General features: G+C 37.2%; 1 protein-coding gene across 1 annotated transcript in view; it reads left to right on the top strand.

Annotated features, from left to right (window-relative positions):
* The window catches only part of LOC127986873 (neurocan core protein-like), a 125,343-nt gene that overhangs the window by 18,295 nt on the left and 85,230 nt on the right, over positions 1–21,818 (top strand). Inside the window, exon 2 of the mRNA XM_052589133.1 lies at positions 15,779–15,852. Coding sequence (XP_052445093.1) covers positions 15,780–15,852 — 73 coding nt within the window. The 5' untranslated portion in view covers position 15,779. The remainder of the gene's footprint in view (positions 1–15,778; positions 15,853–21,818) is intronic.

Below are 21,818 nucleotides of genomic sequence, written 5' to 3'. Positions count from 1 at the left end.
ATTTAATTATTAGTAATATTTACATATACCATTTGTATTAATATTTATTTTTATATGTATTCATATTTTTATTTTTTATTTCTATGCATTTATTGCTTTTCCACTTATTTTAATATGCTTTCTCATTTATTGCATATTTGTTTTATACATATTTTTTCTTATATTTATTAATGATTTTTGTTGGCTTTTGAATGTATCGCTTTTTCCATTTATTTATATAGTTTTATTAGTTTTTAATTGTATTATATTTTTTATATTTACATTTATTTTAAATTTAAATTTTTTTGTACTGTTTATTTTTTATATTGGTTTCATCATATTTTTATTTTTTTATGTTTGCATTTATGTATTTATTTTTATATTCACTGACCTTTATTTATATATATTGTAAAAATTTTATATAATATTTTTATTTTTTTATATAAAAAATATTTATTTATATAAATTGTATGCACTATTTAACAAATCGAGGAATTTGCAATCATGTGCACGTTTTAGTACATTTTTTTTTTTTTTTGGTGCATATTTCCATAAGCTTTTATCTTTAATGCAAAGAGTATTCCACATTTGTGTCTCGACATGGTGTTTTCAGAGACTATTGTTTATGCACCTATTGGAAAATCAATCATAAGGACTTTAACTAGGACAAGTCTGTAGATGCACAAGTTGCAGTAGGTGTTTTCTTCAGCACACATTTTGAATTAACTTGTTGGACTCTTTTAAAAGCCGCCCCCTCTCTCTTCTCCTCTCCCTTCACCCCCATCTCATCTCTGATAGCAGGCAGAACTGATAAATACATTGGAGACTGGGATTCTGGTCACTAATTATTTTGAGACTCTTTTGAACTGTTTAAATCCAATTACTTGGATTTCTTTGCTGTGTGGCTGCAAAAAAAAAAACATACTGAGACAAAAACTCGTATTGACACCCCAGCACAGAAGATTTGGACACAGAAGTCTGGTTAAATTGTGCCCCTGGGAACAAAAGCCAGCAGTCAAGATACTCTCAAAACAGCCAGAAATAGTGCCCTGGATTTCCAGTGACTTACTTGCGATGCATAAGGTCCATAAGACGGCATGCTTTGTCGTATAGTTCACCTAAAAATTACATTTCAGTCATTCAAAACCTATATGATTTTCTTTATACAGTGGAACACAAAAGAAGATGTTCTGAAGAATGTTCATGTCGCTCTTACCAATGAAAACAATGACCAAAGGTTGTCAGGCCTCAACAAAGGGTCAAAAATGTTATCCTTATGAATTGTACACTATGTAGGAAACACTAAATTTAACCATTTGAAACAATAATCGGAAAAAGTATATATATATATTAAAAAAGAAGTTGTCAAGTGTCACATTTGAGATGATTTCTGATTTCAAATACTTAAAAGTGTTCATATTAAAATATTTATAACAATATAAAAGTTAATCTTAAATTTACTTCTAAAATCCATCAAGATTTTACAGGAAATGATACTAAAGCGCTTTTTACTTGATAAAAAAGTATAAATGATCAATCAGACGACACAGGGCATGTCGTAGATTAGGTTTTTCAGCAGTTTTGAGGTATTAGATTTGTATATAAAATATGATACATTAGGCTTTATAGGGTGGAAATGAGCAGCATGAACAATCTCCTAAATATCTCCTTAATAAGAATTAATAAGAAATAAAAGTGCAATACAAAGGAATGCTGGGAAAACCCAAGACGTGGCGTTTATTTTGACAGTGTCGCTCGTGGCGGTTAGCCATACGTCCTCAAAAATGAGGAAGCGCTACGTTGTTGGACGCTCTTATTAGGTTTTATGTCAAAGCGCTGGAGAGAAGTAAATAAAGAGGTGCAAATGGAGCTCACGCTGCTGTCGATGCTTCTGAATCAATATGACACCAGGGGTCCGTTACGTCTGACTGAGACAAAGGAATATTGTTGTGACCCTTACACTTTTGACGATTTTTGTTCTTTCTGAATTTTTAGTTTCTCTTGTCTGCTTTCTCACCTTTTGTTTTCATTTGGAAATCCCCCTTTAACACCTCCGACATCTCCGGCTTCATGACTCATTAAAAGCTTAAAGTGTGACTATTTTAATGAGCACGAACACAAACAGATCTCGATAAAGCTATCTGAGTGATAATCTTGATTCCTTTGCCTTTCTCTTGTCTTTTTATGCTACCCTTTTTTCCCTCCTAAGCCATCACTTTGTTTCTCTTGGATTGTTTGTCTTTCCGCTGCCAGCTGTTTGTCAATGTCGCTGAGAAAATTGAATCCAAGCGCTTGCCGCAGTAGATCTCGATGAATATATATAATGCATTGTTTTTATATTTTGTTATGTCAGCAGCACGGTGTCAAAGTAAGATCCGGTTAGACTTTATTTTCTGCCCGAATCAAAATTGCAATCCAATTTCTGGTCCGCTTCTTTTTTCGATGTTAAATGTTTCGCTGCTCACTCAATGTGTTTAAGCCGTTATTTACCTAAATCTTTTCCTCCAGTGAGATGTTAACAGGATCTTTGAGTCACTGAACTTGAGAACTGAATCATTTTGAATCATAAACGGTGATTTGAGTTAACAATCTGCCGAGGGGTAATAATAACGGAACAACGGTTTTAAAAAGTAATGTTCACTATTATGTATCTGCATCACGGATTTAACAATAAAAATGACGTTGTGCATCAAATCCATCACTTTCCTGTTAAAAAAAAGAGAAGATTTTCAATAGTCAACCAAATTGCAAAAGCTGAATGTTACATTTTTGACAAGTCAAACTTATCAGGCTCTCAGTAACATGTGATTTCGAAAGTCTCCAGCTCATTTCATAATGATCCAAAAATCACGTTGTCATGTCCGTCAAAACTTTTACAACTAAAACCTTTGACACTCATGGGCATCAGTCCCTTCACTTGGAAACTTACCGGCCGAGAAATAAATAACCATTACCTTTCGATCCATCTGTTTTCACATCCACATCGTTTGAAACCCACAACATCAATGTCTGTCAAAAAATACCATGCAGAATACACTGTAGTATTTACTAGAAACCGAGCTCCTGGGAGTACACACATTTCCTGAAAAACACACACTATTTTGACTCCACCACCGATTTCCGAGAGGAAGGAGAAAATGCCAGCCCTGAGCGGTTTCAACATGCTGTCTGTCAAAGACGGTAACATATATAATACTTAAAACACATGTGCATATGAAACTGTTCTCCACTCACTGGAATAGAATCAGAATGAGCAGGGAACACTTCGTTCTATAGAGAATAAACACCAATCCAATTGAACTGTGATGGGTTAGTGAACGTTGTTGTATGTTATATTTTTACGGACACTTATTATTATGATTCGGACATTCTTGATTGAAATATTTTCAAGAATTGTCTGTTCTAGACTAGTTTTCTTTTTTTTTTGGCAATAGATTAACTGTTAAATGAAATCCTCTTGGGATGAGTTCCTGTCGTCATCCAATTGGACTCTCGTGTGCTGATAACATACACTGATAGGGAACTTCATAAAACTCCTCAGTTATTTAAAAGATAAGGCAATTATGAAAGTTTGATAAAATTTGGTAAAACATTTTTACATGATTGGTTACATTTAATTACTCTTTTGAGGATTTTGAACCATTTGACTCAAAAGAACAATTAGTTGATAAACTAAACATTGGTACTTTTCTTATGAATGATTTTTTAAGTGATAATGACTTAACTTTTAGTTTTTTTCACGCATGGTTATATAAACTGTCTTCTTATCTCCCTTTCTCTCTTTCTGTTACCTTTCTTCCCTCCAAATCTGTCACTTTGTTTCTCTTGGATTGTTTGTCTTTCCGCTGCCAGCTCTTTTTCTCCCCGAACGCATGTCGCTGAGAAAATTGAATCGAAGCGCTTGCCGCAGTAGTGCTCGATAAATATATTTATAATGCATCCTTTTATATTTTGTTATGTCAGCAGCACGGCGTCAAAATAAGATCCGGTTAGACTTTAGCTATTTCCTGCCCGAGTCTTCTCGCTTGTCGTATCAAAACTGCAGTTCAATTTCTGGTCCGCTTCTTTCTGATGTCAAATGCTCACCCGACGTGTCATGAATTCATGGGAAACAATTCAAAGCTGTCGCACAGAGCAACTATTCAGCGTGAAAAAAACATGCGAGTCGGGGTAGAGAGGCGGACGTGTGCGAATGCCATTTTCAGGGTGGCTGGACTCTGTCCCTCCCCATCTGTCAGAGGTCAGAGGGGAATTCCTTTGTGTTTTTGGTGGGATTTCGATTAGTTTTGGGCGGGTTTTTAGGGGGACACGCAGTTGGCTCGCCATATGCTTCCCAGTTAATAGCTGGGCTGAGTCGTGTTTTCATAAAGGGATCCGGAGAAGTGGAGCGAGCTGAATGGATAAAAGCTGTTCTGACACCTGTTCAGAGAGCCCTGCTTGTATAAACACTCGCACACACCTACATGCTCCATTGTTCGCGCCAGTTTGTGGGATTCAATGCACCAGCAAGACAAAGCTGGCACTGGCACTCCAGTGGCTCAATCACAGTGTGTGGCTCCCACATTCGATAAACACAAACAACGAGTGCGCGTGGAATTACACCGCTTGTACTTACAAGAATAGTTCATCAACATCATTTGCAAACCTTTGTGTGGTTTCCAAACTCGTACCACTTTCTTTTTTCATTAGAACCCGAAAAGTGGCACTCGTTTCCATATAATTGAAGCAAATGAAGTCTGAAGAAGACAAAAACACCTTAAAGCTATCATCAAAACAGAGCTCATGCCGTTATATTCTCTTGAAGGCCAAATGACAGCTTTTCGTGAGGAACAAACTTAAGCTGAAATTAGCGGAAACCTTCCCCTTCAGTGAGAGTCTGATTCATGAATGCATTATCAAAGTTATTCATTAGAAAGATTTGATGCAAAAGAAATTCATTGGGTCTGAGGAACGATTTTCAATAGATAATTGCTTAAATTTCTGTCTTTTTTATCCCACTCTAGATGATGTTTGTCATTTTAGAGCTCGACAGCTCCAGTCGTCATTCGCTTTTATAATATTTCAAAGCAATAAAGTGGTTTATATGACATATGTTACCATGGACCACAAAACCAGTCATAAGGATCAATTTAAAAAAAATGGAAACACTTTCCATTGATGTATGGTTTGTTAGGACAGGACGATATTTGACAGAGACCTGGAATCTGAGGGTGCGAAAAAAAATCGAAATACTGAAAAATCGCCTTTAAATCTGTCCAAATGAAGCACTTAGCAATGCAGATTACTAATCAAAAATCAGATTTTTGTATATTTGCGGTAGAAGATTTACATAATGTCTTCACGGAATAACATGAATATCCAAATGATTTCTGATATAAAATATAAATGTATAATTTTGACTCATACAGTGTATTTTTGGCTATTGTTACAAATATACCTACACTACTTATAACTGGTGTCGTGGTCCAGGGTCACATACAGTATATTCCTTTTGAAGGTCAATTTTCATAAGGAACACACTAAATGTAAGTCATTTTTTAACTAAATCCTCCCGTCCAGTGAGAGTTTATGAACAAATCATCATTGTGATCTGGATCTGCTGTCTCATTAGAAAGATTTGACTCAGAAAGGACAGTTTGTTCATGATTGGGACTTTGCTACTGTACATCTCTCATGAGTGATATTCCGGTAAGTAATGACTTGTGTTTTAGTCTTGTAAGGTGCTTTTTGTTGTTTTAGAGCTTGACAACCATAGTCGTCACTCACTTTATTACATTTAAAAGCAAGATAGAGTAGAGTCCACCTAAAAACCTGCCACATTTACATAGCGCTTTATAAAATACAGTTGGTTTTGTATTAAGCAACTTAATAACAAAATAAAAATGTTGTAAAGCCCGTCAATTATGAAACCGATTCAGTCACAGATTGAAAAGCAGCTCTACAGAACACAATATTGTCATGCAACTCATGTTTGGTTGATGTGTAGTTAATGTGTATATCTTGATTTTCTAAAAGTTATGAATGGTTTACTCTAAACCTGACTGACAAACAGATTTACATCTCTTTGGGACTTTTTGACTTCAAACTGGAGACAAACCGAACCATTTCAAAATCTCACAAATATTACAAATTTTCTTTGCACTGTTGGGTTTGATGAGTTGTGTTTTTTTTTTCAGTATTTTGCACATGTAAACACAATCAGTCAAAGGAAAAAAGGATAGTTTAATAAAAGCGTTTCTCCTGCCAGCATGCTGCATATCTCTCAAACCCTTCTTTCTTGTTCTGTGTGCTCTCTTTCTTTCCCATTACAAGCTTTAAAGGCACGTTCGCACCAATGACCATAATGTTTTGCTTAGCATTTTTCTCATGCCAAAAATTCAAACTTGGTATAAAAAGGTGCCTTCATTTATAAGGAAGATCACAAAAGGATCCAGAAACTTGGGTGGTATCGATAGGCCTCAATCTCTCACATAACATATGCCGTAATCTTTGCCTGATGTCTGCTGCAATGGCGTTTTCTCAATTTCTGTCTTGCATCTGCCGAATTTGGCGACATAACACAAGTTTCCTGTTGCACAAAGGTTTTTTTTTTTCATGTGTGCTCTGGAAAGCGTGGCCCTGAGTTCAAAGCCAAAGTTTCCTAGCTGTGAGTCAAAGCCGACAGTCTGGGAACTTTGATTAACTCGGGCATCTTTACAGTTCCCAGTCAGAAACAGCCAGAGCTGGGTCATGTATATCTGCTATTTGTTGTTGGTCATTATCTCCCACAGCGGTTCAGTACTAAAACCTGCCGAATTTTTGCGGTCGGCTTCATCTTTTCTTTTTGTTGATCGGTCAAGCACGTGACGCTCAAAGTACACACGTCATTTGTACTAACTTCTCGACGTCAACATGTCTCACGGTGCTTTTCTAGTCGTTTTTGATTCCACAGAGAGCAGCCAAAGGGACCTTGATGCACAGAAGAGCAAGTTAAATATTTCTCGTTGTCGCCTGTCAAAAGTGTCGGCGCGCCTGAAAGCGCAAATTAAAAGCAGGAAATGTTTGAAATTGCTGTTGCCAAGCTCTCGCTATGTAAGCTCTCTTTCACCTCATTTTTTCAAAGCTACAGCTTCGGCTTCGAGACACTGAGATGGAGAGACTCGTTTCTTTCAGTCCTCTTGGAGACAAGTCAGCTCCCTCCACCAGTTACGCGGTTATAGCCAAGCTCAATTAGGTGCTGGATGGCCCGTCTGAATGAAGGAAAAGGTATAGTCAATCACTTATAGGTAGCAGTTGGGAGGATGTCTGATGCCACAATTTGTCCTTGATGTTCTTTCTAGGATCTATAAAAAGCAAATTACTCAACGGTGCTTGTTAACTGAAATCAATAGCTTCCTTTCATTTAGGTTTAGATGAATGAGTGGTGGCTTAGTGGTCCGTACGTCAGATGCACTGAGCTTTGGTGCTCATTTGGGAAATGCAAGTTTGAATCCAGGTTTCAAACATCCTGAGCCCAGCTTTTTTCTGTGCCCCTCAATTTTTTTGGTATTTTCAAAGTGTGCATTTATACACGCTTTCTGTGTGATGTCTTGGTTTGCATACTATCTTTATAGTTTCTTACAAACACACATGTGCACTTGCATAATATTACCCCCTTTGTAATCGTTAACATTTTCATAAGTAACTAATTTAATTACACTTTTTTTTCTCTGTAACTGTAATTTATTACAGTTACATTTATTTTGGAATTACATTATATAATGCCATTTCATGCAACTAGTTACTTCCGACAGTGTATGTTTAAATTAGTTTGCATACTATCTTTAGGTTTTCATACTTCATAGAAATAGTATAAAGTCCTGCATAATAGCACACTTTGACATGCTCTTTTCAATACTTGCACTTATTCTTATCTTATCTTGCGTATTATATTAGGGTGCACGCTCTTGCATACTATTTTCAGTGCTTGCAGTAATTCTATAACTTTGCATGTTACTTTATACATACTATCTATATTTATGTATATTTCTCAGTTTGCATTTGATCTTTTCATGCATATGCAATAGAAGTAGTCCTTCATCATAATTTTCATTTCTATTTTCAACATACTATAATTTGTGATGCAATCATTCTAATATTGCATACTATTTCAGATATAAAATACAAAGGCAAATTGAGCCTCTAAGATTTATCGAGTTTATTTATTTATTGAGTCGTGTCTTCTATTTTTACACCACACAGACATGATATTTCAGAAATATTTACTGTGCCGAAATCTCTCAATATAGATGCAGGAAAAAACACTTTATTTATTTACTTATTTATTTATTTTAACTCAGCAGGGTTAGAGACAGGTCTCTGAACATCATAAGGACGAAAGGGAAACAAGTGAAATGAACAGACATTTTGACACTCTCTTGGTGAAAGCGAACTCCCGTTCCTTCATTCGCATGCTGGCAGCATCCTGCTACATTAAAGGCAATCAATGCTCATTGAGATCAGGGAACGGGATGTGTGAAAACCACTTCAGCTCGTGTCTGTGGGTGACGGCATCCGTGCACTAGCGCAGTGTTAATGTGTCGACCGCCTCTGCCCGTCTCCTGCTTAATTGCATCTTTTCATGTCAGTTAAAGAGAATACACACACACACACACACGCACAAACACATGCGTAATGCTGCCAGACGAATGCAGGACACACCTGCATGTTCATATGCTGGAAAGACCAGTAATGGGGTGGGATGCAGACTGTTATATTTCAATCCCCTCGAATCCAATTTTTGACTAAGATGCCAGCAATGTGTGCAAACATCTTAAATATTCATCCGTTCCGCTGGTCAGGGAATGGAGTATCCCCAGTGTTGTGCGTCAGACCATATGGTGTGCTGGAGTGACTAGTCTGAATGCGTCTGCAGAAAGAGTCTCGTCCCAGATGGCAGAAGCCTCAGCTTCTGCGTGCCACTCTATATCTTCCAAATCACAGACTGGTTCATATTCTCATTTGCTCTATTGAATGTGTAAATTAGAGTTGCTGTACTTTTTAATTGTGGTAAAGGGGTTCACACAATCCCATTCCAAAATTGTTACCAAAGTTTTTTTTTCTCTCTCTCTCTCTCTCTCTCTCTTTCTTTCTCTCCATTGGATTTCACCCATTAAATCCTGCCTCTGTTGATCTTGGTAGTTTATTAGTATCCATTTTGGATCATCATGATCGTTTATCCATTGTATTTTTCACTGCTTCATCTATCTATCTATCTGTCTGTCTGTCTATCTAGCTTTCTGTCCGTCCATCCATCCATCCATCCATCCATCCATCGTTTACACTTTTGTTCAGTTCATCTACCATTCGCCGTTTGTTCTACCAATTTATCGTTCATTTGTTCTGTTTATCATTAGTTCTGTTGTTCTATAATTCACTCATTCGTTTATTCTGTCTATTGTTTGTACGCTCTCTCTGTCGTTTGATTATTTTATGTGTTGTTGTATTGTTTTCTTTCACTTGTTCTGACATTTTATCATTCCCTTGTTCATCATTTGTGTGTTGTTCTGACTGTCGTTTGTGAGTTCTTTCTGTTGTTTACTTGTTTTTTTCTGTTTTGTTTGCTCATTCTATCATTCCGTTAATCATACCGTCGAACGTTATTTTGTTCTATTGCTCTATTTTTCGCTCGATTAGTTATACCTATCATTCTGTTGTTTATTCTATCTATCTATCTATCTATCTATCTATCTATCTATCTATCGTTTTTCGCTCATTCCTTCGTTGGTTCGTTCGTTTATTAGTATTGTCTGTCATTCTGTAGTTCTATAAATCTGCCGATAATTTTAAATTTTTATATACACTATTGATTGTTCTATTTTTCTATCTTTCGATGTAATTTTATTTTACGTAATAATCATTCTTTTGTTTGTATCCTTAGCCATTCTGTCTATCATTCTTGTGTTCTGTCTATTGTTTTCTTTCTATCGGCTGTTCTATCCGTCTATCGATTTATCATTAGTTTTGTTCTTTGTTCTGTCTGTCATTCTATTGATCGGCGTTCTGTCTATATAGCTGTCAGGACGGATGTACATGCACACTAGCAACTAATGTGCCTAATTTTAATCAAATCAAATCACTTTTATTGTCACATCACCGACAGCTTGTGTCCCGTGGTGAGAGAAAAGCTTGGGAGCATGCTAAAATACAATAGACACGTTTAACAAATAACACTATACACACTTTACTATTTACTATTATGTACAGTAACTATTATATATAAACACATAGTGTATATATAATACACGTGACCATCCACATAATCCACAAAAGTACACAGATTGGTTGTAAATGAGATGGTTGGTAAATAGAAGTATTATTGTGTTAAAGTGCAGTGCATGCTACAGTACATTGAAGTCCAGTTGGTAAAAATTGTGGTAGTGGTGGAGTTAAAGTGCATGATGAATTGTATGCACAGAGTGGTGTGCTGTGTAAGTGTCAGTTCTGAGTGTTCAGCAGCCTGATAGTCTGATGGAAAAAGCTGTCCCTCAGTCTGCTTGTGCGTGATCGGATCCTGCGTAACCGTCTGCCTGAGGGCAGCAGAGAGAACAGTCCATGGCTTTGGCGGCTGGAGTCACTGATGATCTTGCAGGCTTTCCTCGTGCACCACCTGGTGTAGATGTCCTGGAGGGAGGCAGTGTGGCGGGTACTTCACTCTACCCTTTGTATATCTCTGCGATTGCTGCAGGTGCTGTTTCCATACCAGGCAAATCATCTCGGTTAAACTGGCTAGAGTTGGTAGAGTTTCACAAGAGGCTGCTCACACTGAGAGTTCAGAGCTTTCATCAGTCTGCAGTGGCATGGAAATGAATGCTGGTATATTGTTGTTTTGTTTAGTCTTCCTTTTGTTCTTCTCTTTTCTTCTCAACCTCCAGGACCAGGTCACTTCCCAGAGTGATTGACACTTCCTGTCTGTGTTGACACGGGCGTCATCGCTAACAGAGACTGGGTGACCCACCATCTGTATCAACCCAACAATAATAGACAGAATTCACCATTTTAGTGCTCATATTGTGGCACACATGGTTTTCTTTTGCTCTTTTCTGTTGCACACAATCACACCGAAATGAATGGCTGTGATTCATTTATTTGCTTATTTGGTGCATTTATGCTGCCCCTCAAGGCACAATGTGTTTGTCTTGCATCACAAATGGAGATCTGTGGGTTTAGACGTGAGCTTTTAACCCACTCATGAATTGTCTTGGAGAAACGCCATGATTTGTAGAGACAAAGTGAAAAGATACAATAAACGTTCCATGGGAAGCCGATAAAAGACCCGCTTTGCAAATGTACCATGTAAAAGACATTTACCGGAAACTCTGGGGAAAAAGGATGCTCATATCTCCTGTGTGAGTGTTTTTATTGAAGTGTGGCATATATATGTGCGAGTCATGACTATCCAGTAACTCACAGTTACAAGGCTGCCAATGACAGATGCATTAAGATGTTTTGAAACTACTCTCCTTGAGTTTCTGCCCATAAGGGAAAAAATCTAAGAACATTCTCATTGGTTTCTCAAATCATAATACATGGAAAGTAAAAGATTTTTCAGAAGTGTCCCAATTCTCAGTTTTTTTTTTAAATTTTGTCCAGAGAAAAACACCTCCAAATTAAAACCAAAACACCAAATACATTTTTATTTTAATTAATTTGTAGATTAATCAAAATATATATATTTTTTTATTTTATATAAATGTATTTTACACACATTTATATTTATTTTATTATATATATTTTTTTTGTTTAATTACTATATATATATATATATATATATATATATATATAAAATAGTTTTTTTTCTAAATATATGGATATTGGATACACACCTGAATATATAAATACAAATTATGGATGTATCATAAGTGTGTGTGTGTGTGTGTGTACATTTATGAACCAGAGTGTTTCCAAGGCTGATGAATTGGCCCATTTTTTGTAATTCATATGTTTTACTGTATATTCAAAACTTACATTTATATTTTCAGAACTGTATCTATATATTTACATTAACAGGTATATAGTCACTATTTACATTTGTTTATTTAGAATTATAACTTTAAAATCAGGATTTATCAATATAAATATATTCAGATTGTCTATCATTTTCTCTCTTGTCAATGTAACTCTATGGGATTTCTTTTGGCTTGTTTAATGTCCACCAGGTGAAAACTGTTAGTCGGATAACTTAACTTAGTCTCACATGGACAAACCCCAGGGATGGGCAATATTGATGCCTGCTTTAGCCCTAACAAGTCTCAGGATGAGTTGACGGAGGCCGGAGGCTGTGGGAGTCTACAGAGGTCTGGCATGATGTTTTGCCAGGCTCAGAGAGCCCAGGCTGGGCAAGACAACAGCAGGATTAGCACATGCCAGCGCACAATCGCCTTCCCACAGTGAATACGAAGTGGGCAGCATCGAAAATCATGCTTTTCTCCTCAAAAACCTTTGTGAGAGAAAATCTTTGACGATACAAACAGATTCATGGACTGAGCTTTAAGGGACTCAATGTGTCTGTGTGCTTTTATACGCCAAAGCTTCCACCAGATCCTTTATCTGCAAGCGTGTCGGCTTCCTTTTGTTCGAGTATCGCTTCTTTTAGTATGTGTGTGGGTTTGTCTTACTGTTTGTTTGTGTACGCGTTTGCTCGCCTACCTCCATGTAGGAGGTTTTCGGCTTGTCATCTGTCACCTGCCTGTGACAGCCAGCGAAAACTGCAAAGCTCCAACCTGCAGATACAATTATGAGATAGACTCCCATGATTCCCCGCTGAGATGGAGATTTCTGCAGGTCACATGATCAGGAATCGAGCAGAACAATGCACAAAGGAAGATCCAGCTTTAAATGAATTAACATGCTGTCCATTTAACCCATCAGATGAGAACAAATTAATTTTGATTAATCGACTGTGTGGCCGCAAATGAACTGACTGTCTCATTCGTTTTGCTGCGCTGGATGGATCATCTCTCTTTTTGTCCTTGTGCTCATCTTTGACTCAGAGCAGGTGACTTGTCTGCTATAACGTACACTGGTTATCCGTGTCCAATCTCTCAGACAGAGGCTTGTGTTTCGCCCTTGGCCACAGCGAGTCCGATCTGCAGCATCTATTATTTACTACTGGCTCTTTGTCTCTCTCACACTTGGTTTGTACTAAAGACTTTCTGCCTGTAATAATCTAGAATGGGCCTGTCAGACATTCATATACTCTGTGACCCTAAAAAAGGCAAACCTGGTTGAGGTTTTGGATTTTTGTAATTAATGTAAGTTATAAACGCCGTTCTTTATTGAAATGTAGTTATTTGTTATATCTAGCTCTGTTTTGTTGCAAAGTCTTATTATGTGCATCTATTCACTTTTCAGACAAAATCAAAGATAATTAAATTTGACAATACATTATTCACAATATTCTGTATGGGAACTCAGGTGGTCAGGCAGATCGTTCTCTGTGTCTGTCTATATTTATTTTGTTCTGTCTATCATTCTCTCTGTTTGTCTTATTCTGTCTATATCTGTTCCATCTAACTGTCTGTCTGTTGTTCTGTTTTTCTGTCAGTCTGTCTATCTATCTACTTTTCTGTGTGTATATTTGTATGTTGTTTTGTTTAACAGTTGTTCTATTTGCCTGTCATTTGTTCTGTCTATCATTCTGTCTGCCATTGTGTGTTGCTCAGTCTATCTATTTGTCTGCTGTGTTTTCATCTATCCTCCTCAGTCGTTTGTTCTGCCTGCCTGTTTACTGTTCTATCTTTCTTTCTGTCTGTCTGTTTATCTGTCTTTTGTTCTGTCATTTTGTCTGTCAATCTATCCATCTTTTGCTTTGTCAATCTTTCTGTTGTTCTGTCTACCTGTCTCTTATTCTATTCTGTCTGTCTGTCAGTCCTTTGTTCTGTCCGTCGATCTGTTTGTCTGTCGGTCTGTCATTCTATCTGTCAATCCTTTGTTCTGTCTCTCATTCTGTCTGTCGTTCTGTATGTATGTCAACCCTTTGTTCTGTTTGTTAATCTGTCTGTTGCTCTGTCAGTATTTTGTTCTTTCTGTCGCTCTGCCAGTCAATCTGTCCGTCGTTCTGTCTGTCAGTCCTTTGTTCTTTCTGTTGCTCTGTCAGTCCTTTGTTCTGTCTGTTGATCAGTGCGTCTTTGTATGTTGTTTTGTCTGTCGCTCTGTCAGTCCATTGTTCTGTTTGTCACTCTGTCTGTCATTTAGTCTGTCAATGTGTCCTTTGTTCTGTCTGTTGCTCTGTCAGTCATTTGTTCTGTCTTTAGATCTGTCTGTCACTCTTTTGTTCTGTCTGTAGCTCTGTCAGTCCTTTGTTCTGTCTGTAGATCTGTCTGTCGAACTGTCAGTTCTTTGTTCTCTGTCATTCTGTCTGTCAGTCCTTTGTTTTGTCTGTAGATCTGTCTGTCACTCTTTTGTTCTGTCTGTAGCTCTGTCAGTCCTTTGTTCTGTCTGTAGATCTGTCTGTCACTCTTTTGTTCTGTCTGTAGCTCTGTCAAACCTTTGTTCTGTCTGTAGATCTGTCTGTCGAACTGTCAGTCCTTTGTTCTCTGTCATTCTGTCTGTCAGTCCTTTGTTCTGTCTGTAGATCTGTCTGTCGAACTGTGAGTCCTTTGTTCTGTCTGTCAATCTTCCTGTCAGTCCTTTGTTCTGTCTGTCGATCTGTCTGTCAATCTGTCTGTCAGTCCTTTGTTTTGTCTATCGTTCTGTCTGTCGTTCTGTCTGTCAGTCCTTTGTTCTGTCTGTCGTTCTGTCTGTCAGTCCTTTGTTCTGTCTGTCGATCTGTCTGTCATTCTGTATGTCAGTCCTTTGTTCTGTCTGTCGTTCTGTCTTGTCAGTCCTTTGTTCTTTCTGTCGTTCTGTCTGTCAGTCCTTTGTTCTGTCTGTCGATCTGTCTTTCGTTCTGTCTTGTCAGTCCTTTGTTCTGTCTGTCGTTCTGTCTGTCAGTCCTTTGTTCTGTCTGTCGTTCTGTCGGTCAGTCTTTTGTTCTGTCTGGTGTTCTGTCTGACAGTCCTTTGTTCTGTTTGTCGATCTGTCTGTCAGTCCTTTGTTCTGTCTGTCGTTCTGTCAGACAGTCCTTTGTTCTGTTTGTCGATCTGTCTGTCAGTTCTTTGTTTTGTTTGCCGATCTGTCTGTCAGTCCTTTGTATTGTCTTTCATTATGTCTGTCAGTCCTTTTGTTCTATCTGTCAATCTGTTTGTCATTCTGTGTTTATCTATCCTTTGTTCTGTTCATGAGTCTGTCTGTCTGTCATTCTATCTACATGCCTGTGTATTTTCCAGGGTTCTGTTCGTCTGTTTATCATTCTGTCCATCTTGATCTTTTTTTCTATCTTGAGAATTGATCTGCTTGCTTGATCTGCAACTGATTTACCACAACAATAACAACAACAACAAAATATGCTTGCTTTTAAAAGCTTCACAAAAGCAACCTTGCTTTTCACTACTGTTTACATCCTGTAATAATGCTGGTAAAAATGCTGTATTTTTTTTACTTCAGTAATAACTGAACATTTTTGTGCTTAACATACACACCCAGATGGTGGAGAAGTCAGGTTGAATTCAGTACAAATGTTTTTTTTGTTTTTTTTTACAGGATATAAAGAGATTTTAGAGGCCTGCTTTGAATACTGTAACCTATCAAGCCTTTGAAAGGGTTACTTGGTTCCTATAAACTGAAAAGAGTGAAAATGCACTTGCAGTCTTTGATCGTTTGAATATAATTAGTTTTGACAAGACCAAAATGTATAATCAATTCACTGTTCTCTCTCTTTTTCTTTGTGTTTCTTCTTTAGGATGCTGGGGGAGCTCCGCTTGACTGTGCTCCAGTCTCTCCTGGCTGTGTGTCTGCTCTTTACCCTGGAACATGGTGAGTCATTCTCTCCTGAATCTCAGCATTCATCTACTCTTATCCATTCGGTCGTGGGAGTGTACTTGTCAATCGCATGCCCTCGTTGACTCAGTAACAACTTTTCCAAATCTCAGAATGTCCAAAATCTGCTGCTGAATTAGTGCAATTTTCACCCACAATGGATGAAACTAGTTCAACCTACACTCCTAAAATTAAGGTTCTTTATTGGTATTGATGATTCCATTAAGAACCTTTAACATCCATGGAACATTTCCATTGCACAAAATGTTCTTTAGATTATTACAGTGTATTGATATGGTTCTTTTAAGAACTGTTTACTATTCTGTAACCTGCATTTTAAAGATTCTATCTATCTATCTATCTATCTATCTATCTATCTATCTATCTATCTATCTATCTATCTATCTATCTATCTATCTATCTATCTATCTATCTATCAGTCTTTTGTCTGTCTATCTATTGTTCTGCCTGTCTAGCTGTGAAACTCAATGGTGACCTTTTTTATTTTCATTTTGGACCCCACTGACCTTCAATTGATGCACAAAAAGTTCAAAACACTCTTGTTTTACAAAATTTTTTGTTCCACTGAAAAAAAAGCAGGCCTACAGGTTTGGAACGAGGGGAGTAAATGATGCCAGAATTACAACATTTTGGGGGAACCATCCCTTTAAACAGGTTTTCTCTCGTCCTTTCATCTTGTGGTAATTACCGTCACACACCTTTCTCACCTTTCCCACTGATGAGCCTTTTTGGACATCGCTGATAAATCCCCCTCGGCTGGATTCGGCCCTCCGCCGCTTCTATCTGCAGTAAATAGGAATGCGCGAGGAACACTTTCATCTGCAGAAAGCCTCATTTCCTCACATTGCCACCTAAAGACTTGTCATCACTCACTCTAATGCCTGCAACGGCTCTCAGCGGCGGTGATACGTGCCCACGTGCCGTGAAAAAGGAAGACGCTGACGCTCACGCATAGCTTGTGCTGACTGAATCCTACTCCGTCAAAAACCTTTGTAGAAGCAAATGCTTCATGCTTCACCATGCAAAACCAGGTCCCAAGTCAGAACTTTTGGCAAGGCTGTGTTGCATGCACTGTTTCACGGACCAGCCTCTTCTGATTTCAGACACATCGGGTTCTTATCGTGCATTTGCAGGGTTGCAGGCCGGGCCGTGGAGTCTCTCGGTCCCTGACCCGCTTGCTGCCATCTGCACCGGTTGCTTGTAGTCGGGTCTGGCACTTGAGAACAACTCTCGTCTTTCTTTTTGAGCTTCATCTGCGATGAGTGAGACAGGCTGTGCATAATCTGCATGAAGATTTCCTCACCCTCTTAGCTTCACTCTACATCGATACCGCTCTCATGGGACGCCCTTGGTGTAAATAAGGACACTTTGTCGCCATGAGTGTTAATTATTATTATTATTTATTTTTTTGTTGAATTGTTGCAAGAGTCAACTTTAAACGTTGCTAGCTACTATAGTTTGCAACATTTGTCTTATTTTTCATTTAATTTAACATCAATCTATTTTAATTCAGTTTAGAGTTCTCTTTCATACAAGTCAAGTCACTCGGCGGCCATCTTTGAAGTGCAGCTTCTATCTACTATTTACTAATTTGTTCCTTCACTGAACTAAAACATGCACATGATTACTATTGCATTCCCTCGATTTGCTAAATCGTTGCCTACAATAGCCTACAATTAGTTCCTGCATGCCATGTGCAGAGCTCCGTAATATTTACTTTTTAACACATTTAATTTAATTTAATTTAATTTAATTTAATTTAATTTAGCATGAAAGTGTGTAGTTTGTGTGTAGTTTTGTTTTTTGTGAATGAAAGTGGTTTACTCATATATATATATATATATATATATATATATATATATATATATATATATATATATATATATATATATATATATATAATGCAATTAAAAATATTAATACAACAAATTGGAAAATTTGATTTGTATTTATTTATTTAGCATGGAAACACAGGACAAATGTGAAAGTTTTTTTTATTTTATTTTTTACATTTATTTATAATTAATTTTATTCTATAAAGATTTGATGATTCGTTTTTATTTATTTAGTTATTTAGTGTTTAAAACCCTTACAAAGGGCAGTGCAAATGGTAAAGTTTTTTTTTACATTTATTTTTAAATAATTTAATTTGATAAAGATTTATTTATTTACCCTGACACAGTTTAGTTTTTTGCTTGTAAGCCACTGAGCCATTTAATGCCCCTAATGTTCTTTCTCTTAAAATGTAAAATGGGAACATAAAAAATTTACTTTATGCCCAAAGGGATTGAATTGTCACAAAAAATTGTATTAATTGATTCACAGTATTCAATCAGTCTGCTATTTCCATAAATAATTAGTTTCAACCTTACCAGTGCCAACTAATTTTAATGTTACAGCACTCAAATATTTAGCCATGCATAAGTCACGCAGCTGCTGCCCCAGTTTATGTGGGTATATCTTTTTATGTGAAGGGGACTTGGGTTAAGTTGCATCCCCGTATCACACTAAATAAATGTTCCATTACCTAGCAGAGAGCAGGAAATATAGTCAAGCCTCTGGACTCAGAGTATCTTTATGTATGTGCGTGTATTTGAGCAAGAGACGGGAAGGAAGACAGGAGATATTGAGCTCAGACACCCTGGGCTCGGTTAATATTCATGGTGCTGTGAATATGGCGGGAACCTCTGGGGGGTTTCCAGGGGAGAGCATCTCATGCGAGACGCTTTCAGAAAGGGAATGTCATTAGGACGGCCCGTGTGCGTTTGCCACCGTATTAACACACCTGTTCACTTTTAATCCAATGATTCCACGTCTCAAACACGGTTTTAGAGGCGGCCGTGTCCGTCATGGAGGAGGATGAAAGACACCATTGGAGGTCCCACTTAAAGGCACAATATGTAAGATTTTTTTGTTAAAGTATCCAAAAACCACTAGAACAGGGTTATATATTTTGCTGACTTGTGTACTTACATAACCCAAATGTTTCGAAGATTGTTTAAATCCAGAGAAATAAGCAATTTTAACTAGTGACACGGACCGTGTCCATAGTGTCTGGTTCAGTGGCCTCGTTTCGCTCCGACGGCTTTAAGTCTCACCCTGCTTTATTTTACTGTGTTAATAAATCAGCTCCCATGATTCCATACTCAGTGTCCCCGTCATCAAGCTACGCTACCTGGACCTGTTTATTTCGAATACGCGCTCTCCAGCGGCAAAAATTACATACTGTGCCTTTAAGAGTGTGAATCAAACAAATGCCGCATTTGTAGATTTACCTCGGGGCTACTGGCTCCTGCCGCGCAGTTTATCACTAACGCTTTGGATATGTGGACACATGATTGTTTCGAGCTCAGTGGGCACGTGCATTGCGAGCGCTTGTACGCAATTAGACACCACGGGCCAGTCTCGGCCTGTGCTTGAGTTACTAAAGGAAGTACTAGGGGGAAAATACAGTACTGACTGGCATGGACAATTTACCAAGAGGTGGACTGTTAAAGTGTCCAAGACACTAAAGAGAAGCCACAGTACTCGTGCGGATTCGTTATTGCATTAGTGGTTTGTCGCTGTTGCCTTGGCAACCATTAAAAAAGCATTTCAGGAAGTATTAAAACATTAGCAGCCAAATTACAGTGACATCACTTTGGTTCATTTTGAATTCTTTTGTTTTGTTTTGTAGATCTATCTATCTATCTATCTATCTATCTATCTATCTATCTATCTATCTATCTATCTATCTATCTATCTATCTATCTATCTATCTATCTATCTATCTATCTATCAACATACCTACCTAAGGTTTATTATTATCCTAAGGTTATAATAATAGTAATAATAATAAACATTAATAATAATGTAATAAATTGTAGATTCATAAATTTATTATTAAATAATTTAATTGTATTTACTGTTCAATAATAATGAATAACAATAAACACATTTTTATTATTTAATAATATAAGTGGGTATAATTATTATTAATATTATTATACACAGTGTGTGTGTGTAAAGAATTTATTATTTCTTTACTTCTTTATTAAGGTAATACTACTACTAATAATAACAAATGTTAACACATTTTAAGTTTATTAATTTAATACTGATTCATTTATTTTATTATTCAATAATAAGAACTATTATTATTATTGAAAATAATAATAATAAATGTGACATTATATTATTAACTTGTATTATTATTATTATTATTTATTATTATTATTATTATTCACAATAGTGTATGTAAACAATTTTTTTAATTAATGTTTAACAAAAATATTTGCCCACTGCTTGAACTCTTCACTAAAGAGAGATTGTGATACACAAGTTGATTCTTCTTCTTCAAATAATTCATTAAATAATAATAAATACTTTATTTTATTATTTAATTACTTAAATTAAATAGTAAAATAAGTAAATATGTCCTTAGTCTGCTTTTTATTATTATTATACACATAGGATATATGCAGCAAAAAAAAAAAAAAGTGGCTTTGGCCTTGCATGCGATTAAATATTTGGCCACCGCTCACTCACCACAATGAAGAGAGATCACAGCACACAGCACAGATTTATCATAGTGTCAGCTGTTAACTGCAAACATTAAAGCATGTTAAACATTCCCAGCTCACATAAACACCACCGGATAATGTCTGTCACTATTAAGACCAAGGTTGTGTGAAGAAAGTAGTTGGCTTTTTCACTTGACAGTATCAGGCACATTTTTGATTTTTATTTTAACCCCCCCCCCCCTCCCCCCCACACACCTTTATTATGTTTTCCCATCATTAATTGTGGTGTTCATTTCATTTGGCGTGGTAATAAAAGGCCCTTTACTTCATAAATTCCCTCAAATATCTGAAATGAATAAATGAAATCGCTCCAGAAGGCACGGCTCGTCAGCATAACCCTGGCCCACAATCGATCAGTCATTCGGTGGCTGCTGGGTAATTGAAGACAATGGGGCCACTGTCAGCAAGCAGCCAATTACATTAGCCTTCAGAAAAAGAAAGAGAGAAGGAAAAAGGTCCATGTAGGAGATGCGTTCGAGCGCTGTTGCCTTGTGTTTCCTGTTCTGGGTTGATAAAGGCTTTTGACAGCACTTAATGCATTTCAGGTGTTCAAAGACGACGGCAAATAGTCACAATACATCAAGCAGTCGCTGTATTTTTCGCTAGTCTTTGGCCTTATAACCCTCTGCATTTTACCTTCTTTTTGGCTCGACCTCAGACGGATGAGGAAAGATTAAAAACAACGGCAGAATTTCAAACAAAAAGCCGATCTCCAGGGGGTTATGCTTGTAAAAACATTTCCATCTAAATGCAGATTTGGTATATTTTGCCATGCTTCTTACATTCATTATTTACCCATTTGGGACCCAAGCAATTTTTTATTCCTTGACTCCGAGGCGTAATTTGTTTTTTAAGGAGGTATCTGCATTTGATTTCTGTTTATTTAATGTGGCAAATTAGATCACGCTTGCAACACAAAGCATTTCAGACGAAAAATTTTTTCACCATGGTTGGTGCGACTGTATCCGGAGAGTGGCCTAATTTACTATACACCTGTTAAAATGCGGCTGCAAAACGTGCGTGAATGCAATTAGAGGTGTTTGCGTGTGGGCATCGAGGGCCTGGGGAAACAACGTCATGCTCCACAGTCTCGCTGCTTATGTTCTCCTCAAGCATGAATTCGGGCAGCAGGAAGGTAATTCAGAGCCTTCCCCTTATCGTGAGCAATCCTTCCCTGGAGATGGAGGACGGAAAGGAAGAAAAGCGTGAGCTTTGAGATGAGATCCAGCGGAACGACTGGAGAGGACGAGTCGAACCCCCTCCAGAGCAAATAAATTATCATTTATAATCTAGTGATTTCAGCTGTCCTGCAGCTCCTCAATCACAGGCAAACGAAAGCTTTTGATAATGTAAAAAAAAGAAAATAATAGATTCAAATGT

This window comes from Carassius gibelio, chromosome B22 (assembly GCF_023724105.1).
Source record: "Carassius gibelio isolate Cgi1373 ecotype wild population from Czech Republic chromosome B22, carGib1.2-hapl.c, whole genome shotgun sequence".
In the NCBI taxonomy this organism is placed as follows: domain Eukaryota; kingdom Metazoa; phylum Chordata; class Actinopteri; order Cypriniformes; family Cyprinidae; genus Carassius; species Carassius gibelio.
This window is presented reverse-complemented; position numbering and strand designations above follow the sequence as displayed.